The 27131-nt window shown below is 51.2% G+C and overlaps 12 protein-coding genes across 12 annotated transcripts; 7 read left to right on the top strand and 5 right to left on the bottom strand.

Moving 5' to 3' along the window:
- Positions 1-197: 197 nt before the first annotated feature.
- PFLUO_LOCUS556 (uncharacterized protein) lies at positions 198-1016 on the top strand (the record flags this gene model as incomplete). The annotated part of the gene is made up of 1 exon (XM_073783044.1): positions 198-1016. The coding sequence occupies one exon, from the start codon at positions 198-200 to the stop codon at positions 1014-1016; it is 819 nt and encodes a 272-aa protein (XP_073634653.1).
- Positions 1017-1710: 694 nt separating this feature from the next.
- Positions 1711-2403, top strand: PFLUO_LOCUS557 (uncharacterized protein; the record flags this gene model as incomplete). The annotated part of the gene is made up of 1 exon (XM_073783055.1): positions 1711-2403. One exon carries the CDS (start codon positions 1711-1713, stop codon positions 2401-2403), a length of 693 nt encoding a protein of 230 aa, XP_073634654.1.
- Positions 2404-2848: 445 nt separating this feature from the next.
- On the bottom strand, positions 2849-3451 carry PFLUO_LOCUS558 (uncharacterized protein; the record flags this gene model as incomplete). Its single annotated transcript, XM_073783066.1, has 1 exon — positions 2849-3451. The coding sequence occupies one exon, from the start codon at positions 3449-3451 to the stop codon at positions 2849-2851; it is 603 nt and encodes a 200-aa protein (XP_073634655.1).
- A 2327-nt stretch (positions 3452-5778) lies between these two features.
- PFLUO_LOCUS559 (uncharacterized protein) lies at positions 5779-7859 on the bottom strand (the record flags this gene model as incomplete). The annotated part of the gene is made up of 9 exons (XM_073783077.1): positions 5779-5886; positions 5945-6049; positions 6114-6841; positions 6903-6943; positions 7033-7074; positions 7126-7249; positions 7303-7626; positions 7687-7760; positions 7822-7859. The coding sequence occupies 9 exons, from the start codon at positions 7857-7859 to the stop codon at positions 5779-5781; spliced, it is 1584 nt and encodes a 527-aa protein (XP_073634656.1).
- A 927-nt stretch (positions 7860-8786) lies between these two features.
- Positions 8787-10163, top strand: PFLUO_LOCUS560 (uncharacterized protein; the record flags this gene model as incomplete). Its single annotated transcript, XM_073783088.1, has 1 exon — positions 8787-10163. One exon carries the CDS (start codon positions 8787-8789, stop codon positions 10161-10163), a length of 1377 nt encoding a protein of 458 aa, XP_073634657.1.
- A 231-nt stretch (positions 10164-10394) lies between these two features.
- PFLUO_LOCUS561 (uncharacterized protein) lies at positions 10395-12122 on the bottom strand (the record flags this gene model as incomplete). The annotated part of the gene is made up of 4 exons (XM_073783099.1): positions 10395-10763; positions 10835-11584; positions 11655-11956; positions 12014-12122. 4 exons carry the CDS (start codon positions 12120-12122, stop codon positions 10395-10397), a joined length of 1530 nt encoding a protein of 509 aa, XP_073634658.1.
- Positions 12123-12639: 517 nt separating this feature from the next.
- PFLUO_LOCUS562 (uncharacterized protein) lies at positions 12640-14238 on the top strand (the record flags this gene model as incomplete). Its single annotated transcript, XM_073783111.1, has 1 exon — positions 12640-14238. The coding sequence occupies one exon, from the start codon at positions 12640-12642 to the stop codon at positions 14236-14238; it is 1599 nt and encodes a 532-aa protein (XP_073634659.1).
- A 37-nt stretch (positions 14239-14275) lies between these two features.
- On the bottom strand, positions 14276-16356 carry PFLUO_LOCUS563 (uncharacterized protein; the record flags this gene model as incomplete). The annotated part of the gene is made up of 5 exons (XM_073783122.1): positions 14276-14664; positions 14723-14920; positions 14989-15994; positions 16061-16195; positions 16252-16356. 5 exons carry the CDS (start codon positions 16354-16356, stop codon positions 14276-14278), a joined length of 1833 nt encoding a protein of 610 aa, XP_073634660.1.
- A 1027-nt stretch (positions 16357-17383) lies between these two features.
- On the top strand, positions 17384-18226 carry PFLUO_LOCUS564 (uncharacterized protein; the record flags this gene model as incomplete). The annotated part of the gene is made up of 1 exon (XM_073783133.1): positions 17384-18226. The coding sequence occupies one exon, from the start codon at positions 17384-17386 to the stop codon at positions 18224-18226; it is 843 nt and encodes a 280-aa protein (XP_073634661.1).
- A 1119-nt stretch (positions 18227-19345) lies between these two features.
- On the top strand, positions 19346-20204 carry PFLUO_LOCUS565 (uncharacterized protein; the record flags this gene model as incomplete). The annotated part of the gene is made up of 2 exons (XM_073783144.1): positions 19346-19904; positions 19960-20204. The coding sequence occupies 2 exons, from the start codon at positions 19346-19348 to the stop codon at positions 20202-20204; spliced, it is 804 nt and encodes a 267-aa protein (XP_073634662.1).
- Positions 20205-20735: 531 nt separating this feature from the next.
- PFLUO_LOCUS566 (uncharacterized protein) lies at positions 20736-21254 on the bottom strand (the record flags this gene model as incomplete). Its single annotated transcript, XM_073783155.1, has 1 exon — positions 20736-21254. One exon carries the CDS (start codon positions 21252-21254, stop codon positions 20736-20738), a length of 519 nt encoding a protein of 172 aa, XP_073634663.1.
- Positions 21255-22736: 1482 nt separating this feature from the next.
- PFLUO_LOCUS567 (uncharacterized protein) lies at positions 22737-25046 on the top strand (the record flags this gene model as incomplete). The annotated part of the gene is made up of 1 exon (XM_073783166.1): positions 22737-25046. The coding sequence occupies one exon, from the start codon at positions 22737-22739 to the stop codon at positions 25044-25046; it is 2310 nt and encodes a 769-aa protein (XP_073634664.1).
- Between the last annotated feature and the right edge of the window lie 2085 nt (positions 25047-27131).

Raw genomic sequence — 27131 nt, forward strand, 5'->3', positions numbered from 1 at the left:
CCTACATTTCCATCTATTATGATGCCTCGATCTAACCTACGCCCTGTGATTGGCTGTCCGGAATGAAGATTATCCGGGCCAGCTCCTCTTCGAAAAGTGATCATCGACCTGCTGTCGCCTGACCATCCCCGACCATCTTCTTCGTCCATCACCACCTCATCATCATCAGCCTACATGAATCTCCTTCATCCGCCACGATGAAGTTCTTCGAGAATGTCTTCACCTACGATTATTCCTTCCCCGCCGTCTCTCTAGCCTACTTTCTCCGCTATCCCAACCCCTACTCCCGCCATGTCCTCACCACCGACGTAATTGACCGCTACGTCGACCCCAGCACCCATCGTCTCCACACAATCCGACTGCATCTGAAGAAATCAAAGGTCCCGTCGGGAATCCTAAAGTTGCTGCCCAAGGGCATCGGGGGCCCGGACAACTCGGGTCAGAGCTACATCCTCGAAACCACGGTTATCGACCCTAAGGAAGGATGGATGGAAGCAGAGTCGCGCAACATGGAGTGGACAGGTGTCCTCAGCGTGGTGGAGAAGCAATTGTACCAGCGCCACGCGAATGGAGATGCCGATCATGCGCTGGATGGGTTGTCTATCGATGACCGAAAGAGCGAGCAGACCACTGTCCGAACGACAGTCACATTCCGCTCTCGGCTTGGACAGGGAAAATTGCTCGGCGGAAGGAAGAAGGCGGACATTGGAGACCACGCCCCTGAGGCGGAGGATGAAGCGCCCAAAAAAGGGTTCTTCTCCTCGCTCTCTACCGCTGGCGTCCAGCGAACCATCGAGCTCATTGGCGTAAGCCGGACCCGGGATGCTGTGCTCAAGAGCAAGCAGGGCATGAATGTTGTGCTTGAACGCTTGCGCCACGGTGGAATTGTGGGCGTCCTAGAAGGGATGCGGCGAGACCGCGAGACTACGGTTGGGAAAGACGGCCCGTGGAAGCGCGCGTGGTTGAACGGCAATGGCCTCAAGGACCATACTCATTCTGAGGACGACGACAAATGATCTGGGCGTGGACAAATTGTCAACCCCTTTTCAACCTTAATTTGCATGCATTTGGTTTTCCAGCGTGGCGTTTTTTCTTTTGGGTTGCTTTTTGAAGAGCATTACTGATGGACAATCTCCTACGATCTATTTTTGTGCGGTGGATGGTTGAGAAAGTTCCTTCGGGGTGGTCTGCATGGCTGCGGAAACAGTGCTTCTGAACACTGCTTGTATATTAGGGAGGACGAGGACGACACTCGCTTGGAGGACACTCTCCTGTATCATATCTAACTAACCATTTATCCTTCGCTGTGATTATCAACAATACTATCATGCCTCTTTTTTGTCTCACTTTATTTGGTTGCAAATGTCCATGCCGTCACCTGATCCGTCAATTCTGCCTCAGGCAACACACGCAGGTCGATAACCTTCGGTACGCGTCTGAAGCATTCGGGCAGCCATCACGTCTCGGCTACACCAGTCACGTCCAGCCTGTTATACATAGACAAACTAAGCTGAAAGACGCTATCAAAAGTCACTCATAGTCACTCAAAGCTCACCAGATCGAACAGCCGGGTAGGTGCAGACCTCATGTATCACAGTATCACCTACTGATGAACCTCAGCCAGACCTGATTCAACATCCAAAGAATCTCAACACCATCAAACCAGCCGACACAATTGCTAGGATCATGAACCCAACTTATCCAGGCAACATGGAGCTCCAAAACTCCGCTATCAACATACCAGACCAACTCGCATCTCTTGGGTTCAAAGAATTCCCTTTCCTGGTCCCACTCCCACAGCCACACGATGACCTCGAGACAACGGTAAGAAAAATGCACAATATCGCCGAAGTAATCGCCAGTGGAGGCAGAATCACGCCCCAAAGCAAGGACATAACCTCCTCTGCGTTACGCAAACATGACGCCGAGTCCTTCGCCAAGGAACGCATGTCCGCCATCGAGCGGGGCCTCTACGAACAATGGCAGAACACGCAACTTCAAATACCGGTCTTCGACTGGACGCAAAACGTGATGCATCTCCCTTCCGAGGATGCGCAGAGCCTCAAGACCTTCGCGCAGCGCGCGGAGGCTATGGATATCCTCTGGTGTCATAAGGGTGCTTCGCCCGAGAATGCGCTGTGGCTTTCGTCTAATATGGATTCTATACTGCCTCTTATCAAGGCCATTACCAAGGTGTTGAATGCGCAGCAACATCTGGAGGCTCATGATCCATTGGTGGGGTTGAGCGGTGATGAGATTGCAGAACTGGAAGCCCTGCGGCTTATTAGGACGATGGCTGATCAGAAGATGGCGCAGGAGCGTGAGCGGGTACGGAAGTTGGGGGAGTCTTTGGGGTTGTCGCTGAGCGTGATACGTGGACGGCTTGAATCGCTGCAGGAATGAATATTATACACCACATAACTCCTTCTACATTAGCAATTATATCTGAATACATCTCGGGTTAATGCTTTTTTTATATCACACTGGAGCTTCGCGAGCCATTGAACCGTCACAACATGCTATTAGTCCCATAATCATCTTGAATCTCGATGAACTAATGCTTGAAATATGCAACCGAATCTTACAACAGATGCTTATACAAAGATCTGCACTTTCCTTTCCCTCAAAGGGCAAAGATAACTCTTTATAGCTAGGTGAACTGTTTTGGTATATGCGAACTTTGATAAAGAGTAGCGACAAGAACAACAGAAGTTGAACTCACGTTATACTTAAATCCGCGGAGCACGAAAGCCGACCCCAATACAAATCAGACGCACTTGATAAAGCAACCCAAATGGAAAGATGTAATTGTCATTATGCTAATATGCCCCAAGTCTTCGCAAAGAAATCATTCTTGACGGTTCACCCAATTTTCTGCTGCCCCAAGTTTCTCGTTCAGGAGTTCACCTAAGTAATCTAAACTCGCATTCTGGCCTTCAATCTCCTTAAAAGTCCTTCGTGCCAAGTGAAAGCAATGGTCCAAGTCTGGAGGCCCGTGTTTCCGCAGGTATGGCACAGACAAAGTCTTTTGCACCGCCAGGGTCATAGGAAATATCGCTGCATATACAACCCATTGGCTGGGCTGGCATAGACGAACACTCCATGCAGCTGATTTCATGAAGCCGGCATACGAATGTAGGAACATGTCGACAGCGGGGTCAACGTGATCGGTAGATTCGCTGTCGCGTATAGCTTCATAGGCAGCGGGCCAGTAGACGCCCGTTCGGCAGCTGTAGAATTGCGTGCGGAGGAACTCGGTGTGCGGAGACGATGGAACGGTATTTGAGTTGAATTCTGTAGAACGGTCGAAGCGCAAGCAGGCAGGGAGGTGATAGTACCACTCATCCAGTTGGTAGACGAGCTCTGCCGCGACAATTGGGGCATATGTGGGTGTTTTGCTGGGCTGCCGGAGGCGGGTAGAGGTGGTGCATCGGTAGAGCATGCGACGCATGGCGATTTCAGCGAGATAGTAAGATTCGACCTGTTCAAATGTTGCTAATGTGCTCTGCTCGCTCGGATGAGTGACCCCTAAACATTGCATTTGTAGCGGCGACACGGAGAAGTCGCGGGAATATCTTGAACTAATAGCCAAATTGCAATGTTCCTCTGCATAGGATTCTGCACCGTGTGTTCCGCCACCACCTTCTGATTGCCGCATAGATCCTGATGACGGCGTGGATACAAAGTCACGTTGAGGTAAGTGTGAAGATTGGAAAGATGAGGGAAGTGGGGTGTGCTCGTTTAGATCACGTATGCCAGACGATGGAAAATCGAACGGGTTTGCTAGCTCTGCCTCGAGAAGCAGGATGGCCCAGTATGAACGATTTATGAGTTCTAGTGTGTCAGGATCCCGATCGTGTCCTTTTCTGCTGTCATAGTTAATCGAAATGGTAAATAATGGACTGCCCAGATCAGTACTTACGTTTTCAGGAGGGTTTGGATTCTTAAAGAAGCAATCATGATGTAGTCGTGCGCCTGAATTGGCTTGAGGAGCGTGTTGTAGTACAGTGCTATCGCTATAAGACACTGCACAGACATTATAGAGCATTCAGCCAGCACTATCGGCAGCATCTCCAGCGCAGCGTTTGCATAGTCGATATTTGGCAATGAAAAATAGGAGAGAGGGCCATTTTTGGCGATGCAGCCAGTAGCGATGACCGCGAGAGTCAGACACAACTCTGCAGACGGGCATAAGGGTCTGGATATAATGGAAATGAAATGTTCTTTGAAGGAAGGATGCAGATAAGGAAACCAAATATGCACCTTGTCGTGATAATCGTTAAGAGCCCTGGTCCCTCTACATTGAGCCTTGCATATCACTCACTTGTGTTTGGCAGATAGGGCTACTTACGCTAACGCTTGATTTTGTTGGATGACCATCATAAAGCCACCTTTATACTGATTTATTGGCACGCTGTGCTCTCTTTCGCGAGATACAAGTTCATCTGCCAGGTCGTCCCGGAGACCAAGAACTCTCATGAAGCCGGAATCGCTAAGAATCATGACCGGTATGCGAGTAATGGGACTGTCGCCAAGGTTCTCTGACGGTGCCGAAGAAGTATCAGATGTAAAGGTCGGTGCTCGCGTAAGGACGCTTTGAATTATGTCAAGTTGCGCTCGAACGGCCGAAATATCTGTCTCAAGTCTAGCGGACGGGATCGATCAGAGAAATGTATGGCAAGGACGATTCAAGGCGCGGATTTGGGGCATACCTGCTAGCTGGCGTCTCGCGGACAGGTTGATAGGTGCAATCGGCTCCATTCTCCTGGTGATGCAATGAGATCAGTCAGGGTTATCGTTGCTGTCAAGCTATGCGTCAAATACCTTGCAAAAGGAGCAAGTGGGCTTTTTGCCATCACATTTCGTCCTTCGAGCCCGGCAGACGTCGCATGCGAGGATAGTCCTCCGCTTGCGATAAGCAGCTCCGACATCAATTCTTTTGTGTCTTGCAAGGGGTGCGGCATCTGGAGAATTGGTTTCGTCGTCTGAAGATCTAGCCCGCACATTCTGCGCAGAATTTCTCATCTCTTCCATGTAAATCGAAGGTCCCGAGATCCGCGGGTAAAAAAAAAAGTCCATTGACTTCCTTCGAGATACATTGTCGGAGGAACACTAAGATAGTCCGATGTGTTCGGACACTGTCCGATTCCTGCTTGGCGTGGAAGGCCCCCACGGAGAATGCGGGGTGCGGACGAAGAACAAAATTTGTCCGCGGTTTGCTTGCTTCATTGGGCATTTCTGCCTGGAAGTGGATATCTGGGAATCCGGAGGTCATCCCGAGCTCCGCGATCATTCTCGCCTTGGATGAAGAAGAACCGAGGCTCCACTGTGAGGTAGATGGTAAGATCTACTAAGCACAAGCCGTAGCTCTTTTGTGGTTGCGCTAAACTTCCCTCCAGCTAGATGGGAGACACGAGTATTGATGGTTTAAAATGGGGTTTGAAAACCACGGCATTATTGCCATGGAGCAATGGGTACGATGGGAAGTTCTACGCAAGCATTCGAGAGCCTTCTCACTCATTTGGTGGCATCGGAAATGTAATTTTGTAGCAATAGTGTCGAACACATACATAAATTCAATATTCGATACAGATAAAAAGTCAATCTAAAACTTGTTTCTGACAAGGCCGGATTATTCAATGTGTTCTTCTTACTAGGGTACTCCACGATACCATGGCCAGTTTCCACCCTAATGCCCACCTCACGTCGCTAGAAGCTCGACTGAATGCCCAAGCATCGAACGCTCTCATACGTCTGCTCTCTCGGGAAATGCAAACTTCATTTTTCCTCCAGCTGATCCGTAACCAAGTTCTCGGTCTCCGCTTTGAAATGTCGTGGCGCGACCCTCAACTCGTATAGTTTATCGAGTGTCTCGAAAGATATCCCCTAAAGCCATCTTTAATCAGCTTACTATTCTGCAATTGTAATTTCAACGGCAAGGTACCTTTGTTTCCGGATATAAGAAATATCCAGCCACTGACACCACCAAACCTGTCGCCATGAAGACAAACCCAACTTTTCCACCAAGATCCGCCGCATCAGGATTGATCTATTGCACACGAATAAGCCCATAATACTGCAAAAGCAAATAGTCTAGGAGATGAGATACTCACTAGATATGGCATGACGAACGACATAACGAGAGATGCAACTGCGTTGAAGATCGTGACCATACCCTGAGTGACGGCCCGCAGACGCATCGTGGCTATTTCGGATGCAATGACGAATCCTGTCGCACTGATGGACATCTGGAAAATGATAGTCCATAGGTACATAAAAACAACAATTGCCCAATTCGCTTTTGCGTGATCTGGGACGCAGCCCATGATGCCGATCAGTAACAGGATGAAACACAAAACAAATTGAGGTCCAACAAGCATCGTGCGGCGACCAACAACCTCAGTCAGTGGGAATGCTGCAGAGCTTGCCAAGACCATAAGCACGTACAGAGCCACTGAGGCATTGAATGCATCTGCTATGCCGATTAGTTCCAGGAAATACGTAGAGTAGCCAACCACAAACGGCGCCCCGATGACCTGCTGCGCCCAAGCCACGAGAATAGAGGCCATTGTTCGCTTGAGGTTTGTACCCCGAAAGCATTCGAAATGTAGCCCGAAGTCAAGACCAAAAATTGTTTTGCTGGTGGCAGCGCCGTCGTTTCGTTGTACCTCGGTAGAGATTCTGATTTCTTCTTCCATGCGGCGTATCTCCAAGGTGTAGAACATGTCGTTTTTGAAACCATGGATTTTCTTCAATGACTTTCGGGCTTTCTCGCCCCTTCCCTGTCTCAATAGCCACTGTGGGGATTCGGGGAAGAACGGGTATCCCACTAGGAGAATTACTGTCCAGGATAGAATGTCAGTATTTTGAAGACCAACAAAACTTTGAAATATTGGACTCACAGGGGAAAAAGTACATGCCAACAACTGGAAGCCACCATTGCCTATATATAATATCTCTTAGGAGCCTGGCAAACAATACGACGGAACACACTCTAGGAAGGCACCACGACCTAGAAATAATTATACTTACCATTTGCCGCTGAGATGACTTCCACCTTTTGACACAATCACGCTGTATTCATGATTAGCTCAAACATTTGAAATTAATTTTCGACAGACGTACACCGCAAATTGGCCGAAAACAATGCTGGTATTGAAAAAGCAAAGGAAGAAACCCCGCAACTCTGGACGACTGGTTTCACCAATCCAGAGAGGCGATATAGTGAAGATAATACCAATCGCGATTCCTGGGTTTCCGTATCAGTCAGGACTAATTTTGATAGCATTTTGTTGGAAATACCGTTCACGCCTCGGCCTGCCAGGTGAGTTTTCCAGTCCGTTGCTAGTTGTTGCAGGACGACCCCAGCCACCGAAACAAGTGCAGCAACAATAATACCCGGCTTTCGGCCATACTTTTCAAGCAAAGGGGTCCAGATTAATGCTGCAGCTACTTCGGTTGCGGGTGCAATTGAACTCCATGCTGAGAGATATCGCGCAGGCAGAAGATAATCACCATTCGGCTGAAGAAATCCAAACTGCTTCTTGAATGCAGGCAGTGCTGCTAATTGACCATTGGCAACGAGGTCAAAACCTTGCATGACGAGTCCGCAGGAAATGAAGATTGCTAGAATCATAGACATTACTACGTTAGCATAGGATTCATTGACCGGAGATCAGCACCTACACCAAAGCGCAAAGCGCCGTTGCGTCTTGAGGATTTTCCATTTGTTGTCGGGATTAACTGTGGAATAGTCGACGCTTTGCAATTTTGTCAGTGATATTTGGCTCCTGTGTCCATCTGACTCTTATGTTGTCTTACCCATCTATAATAACGTCGTTCACTGTAGGGGGGTCCATATCGGAAAGTCTCCCAAATCTAGAAATGAAGCAGTTGTTGAAGGACAAGGAATATCTGCGCTTAGTACCATCACCATCGCCGGTTTTGGGGGGTATGTTACTCAAATAAATATTACATGTTGCAATAATCGGAATTAAAGCCTCTCCGTGCACAAGTCCACAAACACCCTGTTTCCCCACGGGGTAAAAGCGTGACCGACTTCTCTTTCGACTATTCTAGGTTAGTTTAGTATGATTCCGCGGTGTCGGGAAGGGTCGCCGAAACTTCAGCGCGAAGGATGCGCACTACGTAAGTCCTCAGCCAAGAGTTTGTCCTGTGTAGATCCCTCATAAATTGGTTACCAATTGGGCATGCCGACGGCCCTGGTAGTTCCCTTCACCGACGCCAAGTCCCCAGTCGGGTCAATCCGTCGTTGCCACAATAATTCGCGGCAGTCCATATTGACCCACATATAGACACGGCCTATTGGTTTAATGGACCTAAAGACCTAAGCGTTTCGTATAGGGTACGCGTATAAGCGGAGTCCTTTGGCTATTCTAAATTAGTTTAGCGTTATCTCGCGGTGTCGGGAAGAAATGGCGAAACTGGGCCGCAGCGAGGAACAACAGTCTAAGTGTGACCCGCATGCAGCCATAGTGCAAAGACTTCGAAAGACTTAACGGGGTTTCTCCATTTTCCGTTCACTGTCACGAGTTGAAAGCAAGGCCTCCGTCACCAGCCATGCAAGATCCAGGAGTTCTTAGCAACTAGTTTCTACTTCGCGTATATAAACTGCATATCCTCGGGTCAGCGATTGTGCTCGCAAAGTACATATATTTCTCCACATCTTCCAATCCAAATAATTTAGCCCTCGCCTCTGCTCCTCACAGCACTTTCTTTGATTTTTCCATTGAGCCACACTGTTTGACGCCCTGCCCTTCGCGATTATGTCGAACGTTCTAGATATGGATCTGTTTTCCGCAGTAGCGCAACGCAAGGTCGTGCGCAGCGCACGCGTTTCAAGCTGGGACCACAGCGGATTAAACAATGACCACTATGTGATCCAGCCTGGAGAAACAGCCGTTCTCGCCGACATTGAAGGACCAGGCAAGATCACGCATCTCTGGTTCGTCCAGGCTTGTCGCCGCGTTCTCGGGCCCGGTCTCCAATCATACCCCAAAGCCGGTTCTTTCATGGCCGAGAGTGCAGGAACATCTGGAATGAGCTACGAGGATAATGATCCGGATTACTACCGCAAGGTCCTGATCAAGATGTACTGGGATGATTCCCCCACGCCCAACGTGCTCGCGCCCCTAGGGGACTTTTTTTGCATCGGTCACTCGCTTACTTCAAACTTTCAATCCATTCCGTTCACCGTCTCTGCGAGACCAGAAGACGACAAAAATTTCGGTGGTGCAGCGGCATTAAACTGTTATTTGCCCATGCCATTCAACAGCAGGGCCCGCATTGAACTGGAAAACCAAGGCGAGAATGCGCTCGTTCAGTATTTTTACATCGACTATGAGCTACGGCTTACACCTTTCAACCCCAAAGAGCTTCTGTATTTTCATGCCCATTGGAGACGCGAAAATCCCACTAATGGGTGGGCCCCTCCCGAGATGCAGACAAACAGTCCCGAAACAAGCGTGCCTAACCTGGACGGGAAAGACAACTATGTCCTGCTTGATACCACTGGATCAGGTACTTACATTGGATGCAATCACTCCGTCGCGCATTTTCAAGGGTCATGGTGGGGTGAGGGCGACGACATGATTTTCATTGATGATGATACCTGGCCACCATCTCTCCATGGCACCGGCAGCGAGGATTATTTCTGTCAAGGATGGGGCATGCAGAAGAACGCCTATCCATTTTGCGGGTCGATTCTCCACGAGAGCGATATGCCCAACTACCAGGTCTCATATCGCTGGCATCTGCCCGATCCAATCCGATTCAACAAAAAGATCCGCGTTACAATGGAGCATGGACATGCAAACCATCTCACCGACGACTGGTCTACAACCGTCTACTGGTATCAGACACTTCCCGGGCCCAGATTGGAGATTCTTCCCGTAAAAAGTCGTTTGCCGCGGCGACCGCAGTATCCGCCTCACAATTCAACCACCGACAGGCCGAAAGACAAAAAGTTGACGACCCTTCAGAAAGAGATGATTGCTCAGCGGGATGAGAGATTCAAGGATTTCACCAGAGATCTTGAAACCCTTTTCGAAGGTAAAGCGAAAGAAAGTAGAGAGAGGGCAAGGAAGAATATCGAAATAGCTCGAGATGTTCGTCGGCGATTTCTGGAGGGCTCTTGGGAGTAAAATAGCAAATCGCCTTGGGTTGCCCCGACTAGGTTTTGATGAAGCGGCTGCGAAACAACACAAGGGAGCGAATCATAGCTTATCCAAAGGAACAAGATCGACCTTCACATCGTGATATGGGTTTTGGGATAAGATTTGACGAGAGCGACATGTATATTTATGTATTAAAACTCGTATGCAATTTTTTACATGGATCAGATGACTTTTATCTGGTCTCAAGAGTTTCTCCTTCTATTGCAGTTGATTCTCCTGCTCCACCCCGTGAGCCTTTTCAGAAATATCCGATTCCTCGTCAATCTTTGCTTCTATCACGGCCGATTTCTGTGGCTGATTCCTCCACTGCCTCGCAGGAATGCCGTCCCTAAAGAAGCCTTCAATCTCCTCAATCGACCGGCCTGTGACTTCACCCACGCAGAAATACACATATGCCCACGTGATGAAGCAAAGCCCCGTGTATACAAACCCAGTCTTGGGCCCCAGATTAGCCGAATAGTAGAGATACGGGAGAGTAAACACAGTGGCCCAGACTGTGACCCAGAAGCAGGCAACGGCAACAGCGTAGATCCTGTTGCGGTTTCGACCGACGGCCATCTCCGATGCCTGTTAAAAGTTGTTGTAAGTCAAAAGATCGGAAGCACGGATTAAACTAGGAAAAGTTGAAAGAGGCTTACAATCGTCCATCCGAGCGGGCCCCACGCAAAATTGAATGCCACGATCTCGATAATCACAAAGCTGATGATGACTTTACCAATGGCTTTGGTCGGGTCATTTCCAGGAATGCCGAGGCAACCCACCACAAATATAGAGACGGTCATAATGCCAGTGGTGATCATCAACAGTGGCCGCCTCCGGAGTTTGTTGCCTAGGAGCACCGCCGCCAGGACAACGAAGACCTGGATGATGAACACAATCAGTGTCATCAGAAAGGGGTCCGACAGGCCAATGGCTTTGGCAAAAACGGTGCCAAAATAATAGAACCACTGGATGCCGTTGATCTGCTGCGCGACCAGCGCGCCCGCACTGTAGATGACCTTGCGCCTTTCGATGGGGTCCTTTAGCAGCTGCAGCCAGCTGCCCTCGTCGTCCGTCCTCGCCTCGAGATCCAGAGCGGCCTGCATCTCGCGTATCTCGCTTTCGGGTTCGTACTGGGGTTCCTTGCGGTGGAGACGGCGGAGGGACCGCTCGGCGTCATCACGACGGCCCTTGCGAAGAAGCCAGCGAGGCGATTCGGGAACGAACGCTATTCCCACGAAGATGAAAAAGGGGAAGAGCAACTGGAATGCGATGGGGAAGCGGTAGGCGAAGGTACTGTCGATGTTGATCATGCCGCGATTAATGCCGGCGGCGAAGATCTGCGCGATGGACAGGACGAGCTGCCAGCACATCAGGAGTGGACCGCGCATAGACTGTGGTGCGATCTCCTGAAAGGAAGGAAGGGAGGTTAGTTGCATCGAACGACTCAATGGCAGTCCACGACTTTGGCTTGCTTACTCCCATGTAAAGCGGCGACGTGCCACAGAATTGGCCGACGCCCAAGCCGAGGACGGCGCGTCCAGCTGTGATCATGGCTCGGCTGGAGCTTGTTGCTAGTTGGAGGATAACGCCGACGACAATTGCTACAGAGCCACAAAGGAACACTTTCTTACGTCCGAGCAGATTGTTCAAAGGCGCCGCGCTCACAGACCCGACCAGCTCACCCACATTCATCATGGATGTCATGACGGAGAGGTCCGCGGGAGGGAGCTCATATCCGCCGTTGCTCGTCTTTTGGCCAAAGTGCCGAACAAACACATCTGATAGACGGGTCAGAAAGCGTATCTTGGATGGGGAAGGGGCCCTTCAGGTCAAACCTAGGGTGGAAACGCCGTTGAAGTAGACGCCATCATAACCGTAGAGACAGCCGCCTAAGGTTGCGAATGCGCAACAGAACCAGATATATGGATACTGAATCCTGGCCATGGCGAAGGTAAAGCGGCCGGTTGACTAATTGGAGCTTCCTGCTCTTGAACGGACAGTGTGGTTGGAAATTTTGGGTAGGTATGCAGCCATTTATATGACTGTCCCAGTTTCCCCAGCTCGATGTCGGGAATGAGTGGATGGCATGGTAAGTACCCCGTAACTTGGGAGATCCCCATTTGCCCCCGGATTCCGGACGTGGTGAACCTTCGCTAGTTAGTTACCCGATTGAGGATGCCGACGGTCTTCATTTTCGCCGACGGCAAGCCATAGTGGGGCCATTCCCTACAAGATTTCCCAATAACGGCATCGACCGTCGGAAAATGACAAACAAGGAATGCCAACGGAGAATCTTATTAGAATGTTTCGGCGTCGGCTATCTATAAGCCCTATATGCCGTGGATGACGGCAGCCGGACAACGTCCCGACCTCAAATAAAAAGAAATATGTACATATTGGCCTCCCTCATGAGCACTTTCCATCCTACCCAACGAAGCCATCGAAGGCGGCCTGGGTAAGCATGGGCAGCATCGACCAAATTCCAACACCGCCGCCGGAGCGCGCCTTGTACAGCCGTGTCTCTCCTGCTCAGGCAGCGGCCGACGCGATCCCCATCCTCATCGAAGACACCTACCACCTCTTCCACCTAACAACACCTCCCTTTACGCGGCATCACCCGCCTCGGCTACGATCCTGCTGGTGGCGGCTTCGTTCACGGAATTTGGTCGACTGGGAGCGCGACCCCCAGCCGATCATCAAGCCCCGGGAAAGCCCGTCCGCCCAAGACGCTGATGGCGTCTGGACAGGAGCCGCGGTCCTGGGGCCGGACGGGAATATGAACATATTCCACACGGGTTACAACCTCTCGCAGAGTGGTAAGCAGGTCATTTTGCGGGCAAGAGCGCAAGACCGCCACGGCAGCAAGTTCCAGCCAGGTTGCGAGATCCAGTTCAATGGCGAGGGCCGATCCAAGCTTGAAGACATTGATTTCCGGGACCCGTTTGTTTTCTTTCATGAGTCCGAGGCGCAGTACTGGATGCTCGTCGCCTCGCGGCTGGCCAATGGACCGTTTTGGAGTCGAGGCTGTGTTGCTCTGCTCAAATCTACCGACCTGGAAACGTGGACTTTTGCGCCTCAGCCTCTGTATGCCCCGAATGATATGTTCTGCCCCGAGTGCCCCGAGCTATTCACCTTACCCAACGGAAAATGGTATCTGGTCTACTCGCGGTTCCAAGCCCCGAATGCGGGCACCGTCTACCGGTTTGCCGACTCGCCATACGGCCCGTTTAGAATTCCTCGGGACGGTTCGCACGGTCGCCTGGATGGACGGAGATGGTACGCCGCCAAGTCTTGTCCCAAGGCTGCTGACCGAAGCAAGCGCATATTCTTCGGCTGGATCGGCGATTATGTCGAGGACGAGGCAAAGTGGCTCTGGGGCGGAGATTTCGGGATACCGCGGGAGGTATACGCAGATGACAAGGGATATCTCCGAATCACAACGGTGCCCGAGGTAGATCAGTTATTCGAAGGTACTTCAAAACCGGGTCTCATTTCCGGCTCGACGGGTGAGCTCTCGTTGTCCTCGGCGGGTTCCACAAGCACCGCCTTCCCCGGGCTGGGCATCGCAGAGACAGAGGATCTCCTCCTCAGGTTCGACATCCAACAATGCGACGCCCATTCCTTTGGCGTTCTTCTGCAGGTCAATGACACGGAGAAAGGCCACCGCCTGAAGTTCACCCCGAGCGGCGAGAATACTTATACCGTTACATTGCTCACAGATGTTGCGGCCCTGGACGACTTCTGGGCAGACCAATACGACCTGCATCTTCCGCGACCGGTTGACGGCTATGAACTCGTCCGCCACGACGGCGTCAATCTGGCGGGCGGTGTGGCCCTCTTTCTGAGGGAGTCTATATTAGAGTGCTTCTGTGGAGGACGATCCATCAGCTTCCGGCTTCCTGGCTCGGCGGGTCTGACCGTCATCACTGCAGACACGGAAGAGGGAAGAGTCGTTAGGAGCCGACGACTTGGTTGGTTCGTTGAGGACGGTGAAATCGAGCTGAGCAATGTCTCCCTCAGATACGGAGGTCTACTTTCAAGAACTGGATATGCAGTGTAGCATCAGATAGCTCCAAAGAATGCTATTTAACATCTTCTCAAAATGTACTTCCGGTCACAAAAACATCGGGATTCAGCCCCATAGCGCCGAGCAAGTCAAATGCTCCATTGACGTTGGCGGCGATGTCCCAGTCGCCAAAATCAGCGTACTCGAGAGTCTTTGTAAAGTCTGCCATCATGGGACTGACGCTGTCATCCAGTGGCTCATTAAGATTGACGGCAAGAGTATGTTCTAGCCCACGCAGGATAGCCCCTTCCAGGCGGTTCACGGCGTATCTCATCGGCTCGCTGCTCTTGCTCATCGTTCGCAGATACCACAGGTACGAGTTGAGTGTCTCTTGCCAGAAGCTTCTCTCTTGAGATGAAAGGGACGTGACGAGCAGGAGGGTGATGAATGACCCAAGTAAGGAGAAGAGATAAGGTGAAGCTGCGCCTGGTATTAGCAATCAAAGAGAAGTGGCGATGAGAGCAAAGTTTGGACTCACTGAAATACCAAAATGCCTCCAGTTGGTCAGAACGAAGCTGCATAACAAAACTTATGGCACTCTGGGCTGTCTGCAAGGCGAGCTGCCGAAGGTCCAAGAGAACCTGGCTTTCAGGGCAGCTCGGCGGAAGCGCCGTGGATCGTATGAGTCGGCGGAGAAGGTTGATTAACACTCCATAGTATGAGAAATGTAGGTAGCCTGAAATCTCCAATATCAGCATCTCATCATCTGCTTGGACACCTAATAATTGGAGGCAGTAAACCTACCGTGAAAGCACAATTTTCTTTGGTATGTGATATTCATCTGTAGCGACAACGGAATGGCCTGATACCATTCCTGAAGCTCCTCCAGCAACGGCTGGGATCTTTGATACAGAGACACGGTGTCCTGATCGAAAGATGTCCGGGCCGTGTAGAACGAAGAGATCACTGAAGAGAGGATCTGCGTGAGCCGGACCATAAGTTGGAACTGCAGTTTCCCTGTGGCAGCAAGAGACCGCCGCTCCTCGTCCAAGCCAGAGTTGTCAAAATCGTCGAAGTCTTCGCTTGACAGCTCCCCCACGGTCCAGTCTTCATGGTGGAGATGGACTGGCCGTCCGTAAGCCAATGCAGACCAGCGGTCCTGCATGTAAAGTGCCCAACTCAGGCGTTTCCGGACGTTCTTCTCCCACTGCGGGATATACCAGTCACTGGGGTCCAGATTCAAGCCGAGACATTGTCCAATTGCTAGAGCCTGGCATGTCAGTCCCCAAGCATAAGTGTGGTCCGGGTTGAGCGGATCCTCGGGTTGGCACTGAAGTAGGAGGAGGATGGCTTGAATCGAAGACAATTTGGGTCTGTGATACGAAGATGATATCGCTTGGTGCAGCATTTTGCGCAGTGACCCGGCATCTGGAGCTGGACAGATCGACAGCTCCGGGTCGTAGGACCACCAGCGCAGAGCGGACAGATAGACAGCACCGAGAATGGCCGGGTGGATCTGCCGGTAAGACTCGCGATAGTTCTGCACGAAAAAATCCTTGTGAAGCAGGGGATAGCAGGGTTGGACATGTCTCCAGAAGAGCTCCACAAGACTCGGGCCATGCGGCCGCACGCAGGCTTCAATTGAGTCGACCTGTGAACGAGTAACGTCGAATTCGAGCGCCTTCTCGTCAGACACCATGTGAAAAGTTAGAGGGTAGCCGACACAATCAGGATGCGTCTGAAGCACTCGCCTAATGGCGTGAGTATCGAGACTGAACTCCTGGGTCGAAGGGTTGTACGGGCGGTGGCGCTTGCACGGTCTGTTAACAAGGTTCGACCTGGGGCGTAAAAGTAAGGACCAAGAGCGAAGACTCACCATGAGGATCGGTTCCATGTCACTTCCGAGGCCGTAAAGCTCCGAGAAGCGAGTTTGAGCAAGGCCGAGCGTCGACCTATCGTAGACAAAGTCGGACGCCTCAGTTGCTGCTTTTGGGGTGGCCGTCTTGCGCGCCTGGCTGGGGAAATGTTCGACCGGCGACACATCAGGAACTGACGCTTGCCGCGCACCATGTTCTGCAACTGGGACACGACTTTCTTTCGTCGGCCTTTCGGTGGAGTCGTAAGTACACGCAGAGTTGCGGAGGCGACAGTAGGCGCATTTGGGTCCGCCATCATTGACTATACATCGAGTCTTCCTTTTCCGGCAGGCATCACAAGGTCTTCCTTGTCTCTTGGGTCTCTTTTTGGAGCCCGATTGGTAGTCAGATGGAGTGAGAATCTCCATGTTTTTATTACACTTCGGTATGGGTGCAAGGATGCGTTTCTAGAGCTAGTGAACTATGAAGAATCCCGACCAAGCACGAATGCTCCGTGGTCACGTGATCAGCGTCAATGAGCCAGCGCCCGTGCTGAGATCTACTCAGTGAGCCGGAATAGGAAGGGCAGTATCCTGTGCATTATTACCGCGCCACGGCTTCAACCTTTATCTAATCCCGCATTCTAAACTCCATCTCCGCTTTATCGGAGTCGTCACCTTAACACTCGCCGTGCTGGTTCCTTCTTGTATCATATTCCTAATCGTTCAGTCTGATATAACCAAATAAAAAGCCACGGGAAAGCGCAAAGATTGCCCACCGCGAGTCGAGATTCTTCCTTAGACTCGGGTTCCTAGACTTATGAAGCCGACTTACTTCTGCAGGATTTTTCAACTGCTCGAAACGCCGCATTATCTGTGATATGACAGAACCTCACTGTTTGAAATGCGAAAAGAAGGGTCTGATATGTTCTGGGACAAAGAGCCAGATATTGGGAGACCAGGCTCTTCGCGGAAAAGTTCGAGGGATATACTCGAGGATCGGATTCGAGAATATCTTTATTGGTTTGTAGATGTTGCGGAAGCTTTAGGATTATCAGAACCATGGGAGGTGGGCGGAGATCTTACCCAATCTCCCAGCATTAGCCATGTAACATCTCTGGCCTAGGTGTATCAATGAAGCACACTTGACTGTCTACACGGGACCTAACAATGTATATACTGAAATCCGAACCAAAAAAATCCGACCGGAAGCGGGGACTAAATACTATAGTGGAACTGAGGATCCACAGTTTGCCTTAGACTGGACGTTCTTTTGTCTTCAAGAATCTCCCTCAAGTCGCTAGGACATCCCCCCCAGTCCCTGCCTACTCATAGTTATTGGCAATGGAAACTCCAACCTCGCCCGCCATCGTCTTCTACGACATTGCCTTTCGCCCTCCATTAGCAGAGTCAACATGCGCCCCAAATCCCTGGAAAGCCCGCTACGCGCTCAACTTCAAGGGCGTCCCCTACACAACAGAATGGGTACAGATGTCCGAAATCTCCAAAGTTCGTCGCACGGTCGGCGCACCTGCTTCACGGAAATTTGCTGACGGCAGCGACTACTACACACTCCCCATGCTCACCGATTCTACCACCAACTCGATTATCGGCGATTCCTTTGATATTGCCGCGTACCTACAAAAGACATACTCGGTCTCCGGCGCAGGCGATCTGTTCCCCGCGCAAACACTGGACTTTGTCTACGAGCATGATCTTGCGCTCTTTGCACCGCTCTCAGTTCGCGCCGCCGATGCCGACGACAACCTGCGCGCCTACGCCCAATTTAACACACACGTCGACGCAGCCGTCAGCGCACACGTGCCCCTCCTAGCCCACGGCCTGCCCTTCGATCCCGCTACGGCCGAGACGATCCGCGCGGAGTTCGTCCGGCGCGCCGGCGTGGCATCGTGGGATGACCTGGCCATTCGCGGCGAGGCGAGGGCGAAGATGATGGATTCGCTATGTGCGACGCTGGCGCCGCTGGCGGAGATGTTTAATAGGGATGCTGCCGGGCCGTTCTTGCTCGGCAGACGGGCTAGCTATGCCGACTTGATTGTTGGCGGGTGGCTGCGTATGATGAGCGTGACCATGCCACCGGAGGAGTGGGTGGATGTTAGGGCTTGGCATGGGAGTGTGTTTGGGCGGCTGCATGAGGCGCTGGAGGAGTATGCTGAGGTGCCCTAACGACTGCCAGAACGATTGAACATAAAATATGCGTGACGATGACTCTATCTGGAGAATTGCCTTGGAGTGCACTTTTCGCCTATCAACTCTGTAGCAGAAAACTACTCACTAAACTTGTACAGTCGTACAGTCAGACCGGCAAGCGCGGATCTTGGCCGTTGACAATAGCGCGGCCGCCAAGTTGCTCTCCGGTGGATTCCAGCTTGGATCCACCCAGGAATGTTTCAGACCCAGGCAAAGCTGTTAGGTAACAAAGACGGCACTGGCCGAGTGACAGCAGCCGACCGAGGAGAGATCGAAACAATAATCAGCACTCCACGACACCGTAGGAACTAGCGCATCCTCCGATAGGCGGATAATTGATCAAGGGCCTCACGGTGAGCAGTGATGGCGGTGGCGCTCTCTTAGTGGATTACGCCGAGCCAAAGGGTCTGCTAGCGTTAGACCCTCGAACCTGGCGAAATCCGGTCTTTCTGATGTGCTTGTAGTTATCTGTACAGGAAGGCGTAGGCAACAAGGCGCGCAGTATGCCCTCGACCACAGTGTGTCTTTCCGGAGTAAACAAACGGCTCCTGGATGATCTCATCTGTACCAGCGCTCGGCCAGTATTATTCTCACTCGCTCCACTATCGCGACCCTGACTGGCCGGACCCTTTCGCTCGCTCAGTCAGCCGGAGCGCGATCTGCCGTCTGATTTGCCCAGTCAGGCGTGGACAATGCGGGGACTCGGCAGGAATGCCAGGGGACACGAGTGACCTAGAGATACTTGGCCCACGCCGCAGATTCCCATGATGGGGGAAGTACCATCAAGTCACTCTGGCTGGCCCCTTCTCGCCTGGCTTTTCACTAACTCAACGAACCAACACCAGCTCTTCCGCTTGGTGCAAGTCGGACCCTTTTTCCTTCCATTCTCACTCATCCTTTATTTCTACTTCTGTTTTCCCTCTCCTTTGACACTACCCCATCGCCCCAGACATGAGCATGACCGTCGGTGTCCTGTTCAGCCGCTCATTATCCTCTTAGACGCCTCTGGAGGGCCTCCGTGGTCACTCTTGTGGCCCAGTCTACCACCCTTTCTCTCCTCGTTCCCCGCGTGGATTTTCCCGGTCGCAATAATCAATGGCTTCCGACAAGCATCCCGGGTCCCTTTTCCGACCCTTCCTCCTCGGGATCCTGCTGATGCTCTTCCACGGCGGTGCCGCCCAATTCTGCTCGTTCTGGAATACAGGATGCGTCGACCCTGTGGCTCAAACCGCCGTGAGCCTGGGATTCCAGCCCGTGTTTCCCGATCCCATCACCCTCTTCTACGGATTCGATTCCAGTCCCTCGGGCAAAGGCGAGGGTCCAATGACCAAAGTGGCCTACTGGCTTCGCTACCAGGACACCCATGTTAGTCACGACGCGGTTGACGCGAATCGCACCTCCGAGATTGCCCTCCGCATTGGCAACATCACCGGGGTGCCCTCTGGCGGGAACAATGGCTGTGATGGGATTTGGGGGCCGCCCTGCTCTGAGGACCTGAAGGCAATCCTCCGAAACACCATGTTTCAAATGGCTACATCGGGTGAAGACCACCACAAACCCTTAGAAGCTGTCTTGGCGCAGATGATCGCCTGGCCGCCCACGTTGGAGAATTGTCCACCACAGATGTTTGAAGTGGCCTCCATTCCAGTCCAAGGTATGTATTCCCCCCATTTCGCTGGCCCATCCGACAAGCTGACGGTTGGCCCCAGACTTTGTCTTTGAAACAATGCCTGGCCAGCGGGTATCGGTCATGACCCCGGGAACCAGCGCCCATCCATGGCAGGTGTGGTACCTCGATGACATGACCACACACTCGCAGGCCTCAGAGGTCGCGGTCGGAATCATCAGCCGCGCTCCCTCGTTCAACGATCCCCCACCCACCAACCTCGATGACATCCAGGTGCAGCTTATTTGTCTTCAAGCTCCATCAGGAAGGTCGTCGGGCTCTGATTAGCTCCTCGTGCATAGGACGGTCTCCTCCCGACCGTCCATGTTTTTTTTATATTCACCCTTTTCGGCGACAGTTCTGGGCTGACAGCTTGGTCTCTCGTGCCATTCTCCACTCGTTGTACCCCGTCACCCATGCGTACCCCATGGTCCTAGTGCGAACTGTTGGAAATTTTCGAGTCGGACACTAGCAACTAGTACAACTGTCGCTTTCGATGTGTCTAAATGATGATCTCAGGCCATATCGAACCTGCCAACGAGTTGGAAGATCCCAACCATTACATGGCGCCCGGCCCCGTCCTGTCGTCTGTCGTCCTTGAGCAGTCTGTCATGGCCTTCTGTCGAAGGATGTTCGGTCGACACTGGGACCCTATTACGTGCAGGCAATCCGAGTAACAGTCTATCCATTGGCGGCAACCCCGTTGCTGCATACGTTGGACTCTATACCATTGCCAGCCTATCTCAACCTCCATTCCGATCCCTTCAATATCATCGAATCCGCCATTGCATATCACCGGAGTTCATGCATGACCCCCAGTTACAGAGTGGGCCAATCCATCTCAATGGGCTTCAGATCCCCCGGCCCCCGGAAATCCCACACGATATTAGCCTGCTCGCTCAGCAGCTTGCGATCCGTCTGAATCCCCAGCCTCGCCAGTCCGCGCCACCTCTCCAAATCTTGCGGGTTACGCTTATCGCCATGCGCCGCCTCCGCCTGCTCCCAATGCCCCTTGGAGAATCCAAGCAAGGTGGTGATGCGACTATTGGAAATATCATACACAAGCGAGCAAATCGTCCCCGTCTCCTCGAGCCAGTTACACTGCCACAGCTCCCCGGGGCGAATGCACTGATACGTCGCCGTCTGGAAATTGACTCGTCCCGCCATCGGCCCGCCGTGGATGGCGTAGTTGATGCGGTCCTCGTTATAGAACCACATTTCATACCGCCACTTCTCAGGGTTGCCGTGTTCATCCTGCGCGGCGTAGTCATAAATCAGATGCCGGTCGCGGAGGTCGGCATCGAAAGTGGTTGATTCCAGGGATGGGAGGACGGGCATTTTTGTGTCTGGGAGGGCCTCTCGGCTTTTCAGTTCAACTTTCTTTTCTAAATAGGTATTATAAGGCACGGTTTCACCGCATATGAGGAAAGAAGAAGATAGTATTGTTAAGAGAACGAGGACGACGTTGTCTAGCACGTAATTCCCAGTCACGTGATTGAACTGTACCACGGCGTGATATTGGCATCTCCCTTGATCATGGTGTTCGTGGCGGTCCGCGACTTTATTCTAATATAACTCTCCACTTGAATTGTGATTCTTATTTTGTGTATCCGTCCAAAATACAGTTGCTTGCGTCCGGTTTTAGTTGGTTGTTACCACCTATTCAACTCTACTCTCTATGCAACCCTACTCCACTAACACAAAGCTCAAGGGTTGAGTAAAGGCGATGCGCACCAAGCGCTCCGGGATGTGCTGGCTGCCCATGTGGCTGTTGGTATGTAGCCTCATATAGAAAGACTGAATCGTATCAAATGGCGCTGCGGAATGACGACGTCTCTGGTTCGACCATACTGCATTATAGCAATGATGCATCTGCTACTGTCTTGCTGATACCGCTGTAGGTGAGCAGGGATTATCGACAAAGTAATCAAGTTTGGATTAGCCTGTTTCGAGTCAGGGTTCGGAAACAATTCGTGAGAATCTAAATAAACAAGTTGTGCTGTCCCCATCAATTCGCCACCCGGAGCTGTTTTTGGAAATATCCGAGCTGGAATTCCGGGTGTATTACACGATTGACACTTCTCGGGGTTCCTTGAACGCGAGGAAGCTTTTTGTTTTTGTTTCCTCGCGTTACGTCTAGTATATAGAGTCAAGGATAGCTGTTCTACGAGAGATTAATCATTCCAGTACACGTTCCCCATGTCTTAATAGAGTTCATATGGAATTCACTAAATCTCTTACGGTCGAGTATGCCTAGTGTGTATCCTAAAGTGGCTGAACAAGGTCTCCTCTTCTTGAGTATGTAGCTGATTGAGAGATCTAAATAGAGAGAATCCTGTGAGAGCGCATGTGTGTCTGTTAATGGGGTGCAGGGTGCGCCCCGTCTCCCCACCGGCCCCCCACTAACTAGGATGGGCTGTGCCGATGTTTATCCACCCCCGCATTTGCTTTAGATTATGCTACCTTTGATACCCAATAAATCTGCGATCAATTCAGGCTAATTTATATCTCGTTACAACTGCGATCGGCGGCGGAGTTGCGTAATCTACCACATCCCCTGTCGATTCTGTCCCTCGGCAAAGTTGAGCGGTACAATGTGTCATGAGAATGTGCGAGTTGTTATTACTCCGCAGGGGATGCCTCAGTCAGGGGGATAGTGGCATTGAATTCCGGCTAAATGTGATTGTAGATCCCTAAGTAGGCCCAAACAATGTGACGCTCCGGGGTCGGATTTGAATGGAGCGTACTGGAGTATAAAAACTTCGTCCAGTCCAGGCTTTTGCCTCTGAGCACAGAATTATCCTCGATCCAAGATCCACGATGGTCGCTGTTAAGATCGCCTCATGGAACACCTCATTTGTGTCTGTTCTGGCACTCCTTGCTAGCGAAGCCATTGCTAGTGATCCTTTCCCAGATTGTACGACAGGGCCATTGAGCAAATTGGCAGTATGCGACCCATCAAAAGATGTGCTCACTAGGGCCAATTCCCTTGTAGCTGCCATGACGCTGGAGGAAAAGATCAACAACACACAATACCAGTCTCCCGGGGTACCTCGTCTTGGTTTGCCTGCGTATAACTGGTGGAGTGAGGGTCTACACGGTGTCGCCAATTCCCCTGGCGTTCATTTCGAAGCTAGTGGACCCTTCAGCTACGCAACCTCATTCCCATCGCCGATCGGTCTGGGTGCTACATTTGATGACGACCTCGTGAAGCAGATTGCCACTGTGATCAGCACGGAGGGTCGTGCATTTGGCAATACGGGCCACTCCGGCTTCGACTTCTGGACGCCAAACATTAACCCATTCAAAGACCCTCGCTGGGGTCGTGGACAAGAGACTCCTGGGGAAGACGCTTTCCATGTTGCTCGATATGTCTATGCCCTTATCGACGGCCTGCAGAATGGAATTGGACCCGCACACCCAAAAGTTGTTGCGACATGCAAGCACTTCGCTGCGTATGATCTCGAGGACTGGGGAAATGTCACGCGCCATACGTTCGATGCCATCGTCTCCACCCAAGACCTTTCCGAGTATTACTTACCTTCTTTCCGATCATGCGCTCGTGATGCGAAAGTCGACGCGGTGATGTGCAGTTACAATGCCGTCAACGGAGTACCCAGCTGCGCCGACTCGTACTTACTCCAGACAATTCTGCGGGATCACTGGAACTGGGAAGCAACGGGTCATTGGGTCACATCAGACTGCGGCGCGATTGACGATATCTACCAAAGTCACAACTATACTGCCACTGGCGCCCAAGCAGCAGCTGTCGCACTAAATGCTGGGACGGACCTCGACTGCGGTTCAGTCTACCCGGATTATCTGAACTCATCTCTTGCACAGAGTCTGACAACGATTCGCGCTCTGGACCAGGCTACGCTCAGAAGGTACTCTTCATTGGTCAAGTTGGGTTACTTTGACCCAGTTAAAGACCAGCTATATGGGTCCTTGGGATGGTCCGACGTTGGGACCCCTGCCGCTCAAGAACTGGCTCAGAGGGCAGCGGTAGAGGGAATGGTACTGCTTAAGAACACCAACACACTTCCATTGGCGGCGAACAAGACGTTGGCTTTGATCGGACCGTATGCAAATGCGACAAGCCAGCTACAGGGAAATTACCAGGGCACCGCCGAATATATCCGGTCGATGATTTGGGGCGCGAAACATGCCGGATACAAAGTCAAGTTCGTGCCAGGCACTGCGATCAATACCACCGACACTTCTGGGTTCGATGCTGCTGTGAGTGCGGCCAAACAAGCCGATATAGTGATTTACGCTGGAGGCCTCGATAACACAATTGAGGCGGAAGGCCATGATCGCATGACAATTAATTGGCCTGGAAACCAGTTGGATCTGGTCCAGAGTCTGGCGCAGGTTGGTAAGCCCTTGGTTGTCGTGCAATTCGGTGGAGGACAACTGGATGACTCGACCCTGCTGTCCAACGATGGCGTCGGGGCATTACTTTGGGCGGGCTATCCGAGTCAAGCTGGCGGTGCGGCTGTGTTCGATATTTTGACAGGACATGAAGCTCCGGCTGGACGACTCCCGGTTACTCAGTATCCGGCGAAATACGTCGACGAGGTGGCTATGACAGACATGTCACTGCGACCCGGAAGTGATAGTGTGGGTCGGACATATCGATGGTACGAAGACGCTGTATTGCCATTCGGTTATGGGCTTCATTACACAAATTTTCACATCTCCTGGCAGAAGAGCAAGCGCGGACCTTACAACACGGATAGCCTTGCTGCACACGCGTCCCAAAAAGCGCCAGTGGATACTGCACACTTCGATACTTTCACTCTCGCCGTCACCAATACCGGAAAAGTTGTGTCTGATTATGTGGCACTGGTGTTCCTGACGACTGACAACGCTGGACCCACGCCATATCCAATCCGGACTTTGGTGGGCTACCAAAGGGCCAAGCAAATTAAGCCTGGGGAGACCCGTAAGGTTGATATCGACGTCACTTTAGGTTCAGTTGCCCGAACTGCAGACAATGGTGACCTGGTGGTATACCCTGGCTCCTATACCCTGCAGGTGGATGTTGGAGGCAAGTATCCAACATCTGGCTTTCAGATTGTTGGAAAGGAGAAAGTGATGGATCAGTTTCCACAGCCCGCAACATAGATGGGCGCATTGACGATCCATTGAATCGGTGGCTAGCCTGTTATATCAAACTATTTCTCTTGGAGAAAGGTACTGCACAATTCATCTAGGTTTACTCTCCTGCGAAGGCTGGGAGTTAATCATCTACTAGTACTGATCTGCATATTTTTTTGAGCCTACTTTTGTCGTACTTGTAGCCAGTGGCCCTTTATCCATCATAACGTGCCTATTATGATCACACAGACCAGTGAGTCCGACGGTATGAAGATCAGTATGTACAGGCAGTGCAGTAAAGGACTAAGATTCTGGTAAAAAAGGGCGCTGAAATATCGAGCTATATAGATAATAAAGCTAATATAGTTTTATGGGCCGGCTCACAAAGTATGGCCCGCTCGCTAGTGAATTACGTCAACCACGGTTGGGTTTTGGGTGGGTTATGGCGAGGCGTAACTGTGCCACTGGGAATCATGCCATGGCCAACACCTTGAAAGTCTGCAGCCCAAACTCTATGACATCAAATGCCTGTTTGTTCCCTGCTGCGGTTGGTTTTCAATTATTGGAAGGCGAAATTAAGCATGTAAACCCCAGATCGTTGTCAAGCCATACCGTTCTTCCGATCGAAGCCCCACTTCAACCTTGGTCTCACGTGGCCCAATTTTGTCTCTACTCGAAGTTATGTCGTAACGGTGAATCACCATTCGTGATTCACATTTTTATTCGACGGTTGGTTTCTTATCAGGCTTGGAATGCTCCATTCTGGTTCCTAGATCCCGCTACTCTCCCCCGCAATGTGACATAATGTCTCCAGTAACGTGTAAATGAATCAGTTTCTATGGCGAATGCTCATGGACGTGCGTAGAGCTGACACAACGCCCGTGGTTCAAGACCCGAGTGAGCCTGGGCTTGTGAAGTCAGGTGGAACTCATATTTATTGCTGTCCCCTGTCAAATTTGGCACCTGGGCGCTTCACTTCTTCACTTGCTAACGATACCTGGTGACCGCGATCGCGATCACGGCGCTGCATAGAACATCTCCCATAATTCCAATGAACACACGGCAAAATGGCACCCCTGTACGATGATACTATTCAAGGTTCACAGGTAGACAGACGAAATTCTGGACTGGATGCAGAAGAGAAGCATCGATCAGGGAGTGAAGTGGCGCATCATGAAGACCCATTCGGAGATGAGGAATATGCTGAAGTCAGGTATCGAACTTTACGGTGGTGGTGAGTATCGAAAATACTTTCTTGGCCGACTTGCTGCTGAGACTTTTATTTACAATAACACAGGCAATGTGGCATGAGTATGTCAACTTGAATCACAATGGAAAACACTGCAGTATCTAACGTCTTCGTACTCCGCAGTCATGATCGCAGAAACCGTTTCCCTCGGCATTTTGTCGCTTCCATCTGCTGTGGCAACGTTAGGCTTAGTCCCGTAAGTCGGACGCTATCCTCTCATTCATGTCTATTATGCAAATAGGATCTAAGATTGGCTCAGTGCGATCATTCTCATTGTCGGACTCGGTGTCCTGGCCACCTACACCGGATTTGTCATTGGCCAGTTCAAACTGCGGTACCCGCATGTGCATAGCATGGGAGATGCTGGAGCAGTGATTTGCGGTCGCTTTGGGAGGGAGCTGTTAGGAACGGCCCAGTTGCTCTTCCTAGTGTTCATTATGGGTAGCCACCTCTTGACTTTCACTGTCATGATGAACACCTTGACAGACCATGGCACCTGCTCCATTGTTTTTGGGGTTGTTGGTCTTGTTGTCTCCTTTATCTGTGCACTGCCTCGCACTCTCAGAAAGGTGTCATGGTTCTCATTTGCCTGTATGCATTGGTCCCTCATTGGTGAACTGACATTGTTGTTGATATTGGTTTTGGATAGCTTTCGCCAGTATTCTCGCTGCGGTACTTATCACTATGATTGCCATTGCTGTTCAGCATCCAGGAAGTGGCAAGCTAAATGCGACTACAAAAGTAAGTCTCTCAGAAGGGTTCTTGTCGGTAACAAATATTGTCTTCGCCTACGGTATGTGCTATCTCACCAGCAGAGTGTCTGTACTTTGACTAATCTCTCTGTAGCTGGTCATGTTGCTTTC

Source organism: Penicillium psychrofluorescens (genome assembly GCF_964197705.1).
Source record: "Penicillium psychrofluorescens genome assembly, chromosome: 1".
In the NCBI taxonomy this organism is placed as follows: Eukaryota; Fungi; Ascomycota; class Eurotiomycetes; order Eurotiales; family Aspergillaceae; genus Penicillium; species Penicillium psychrofluorescens.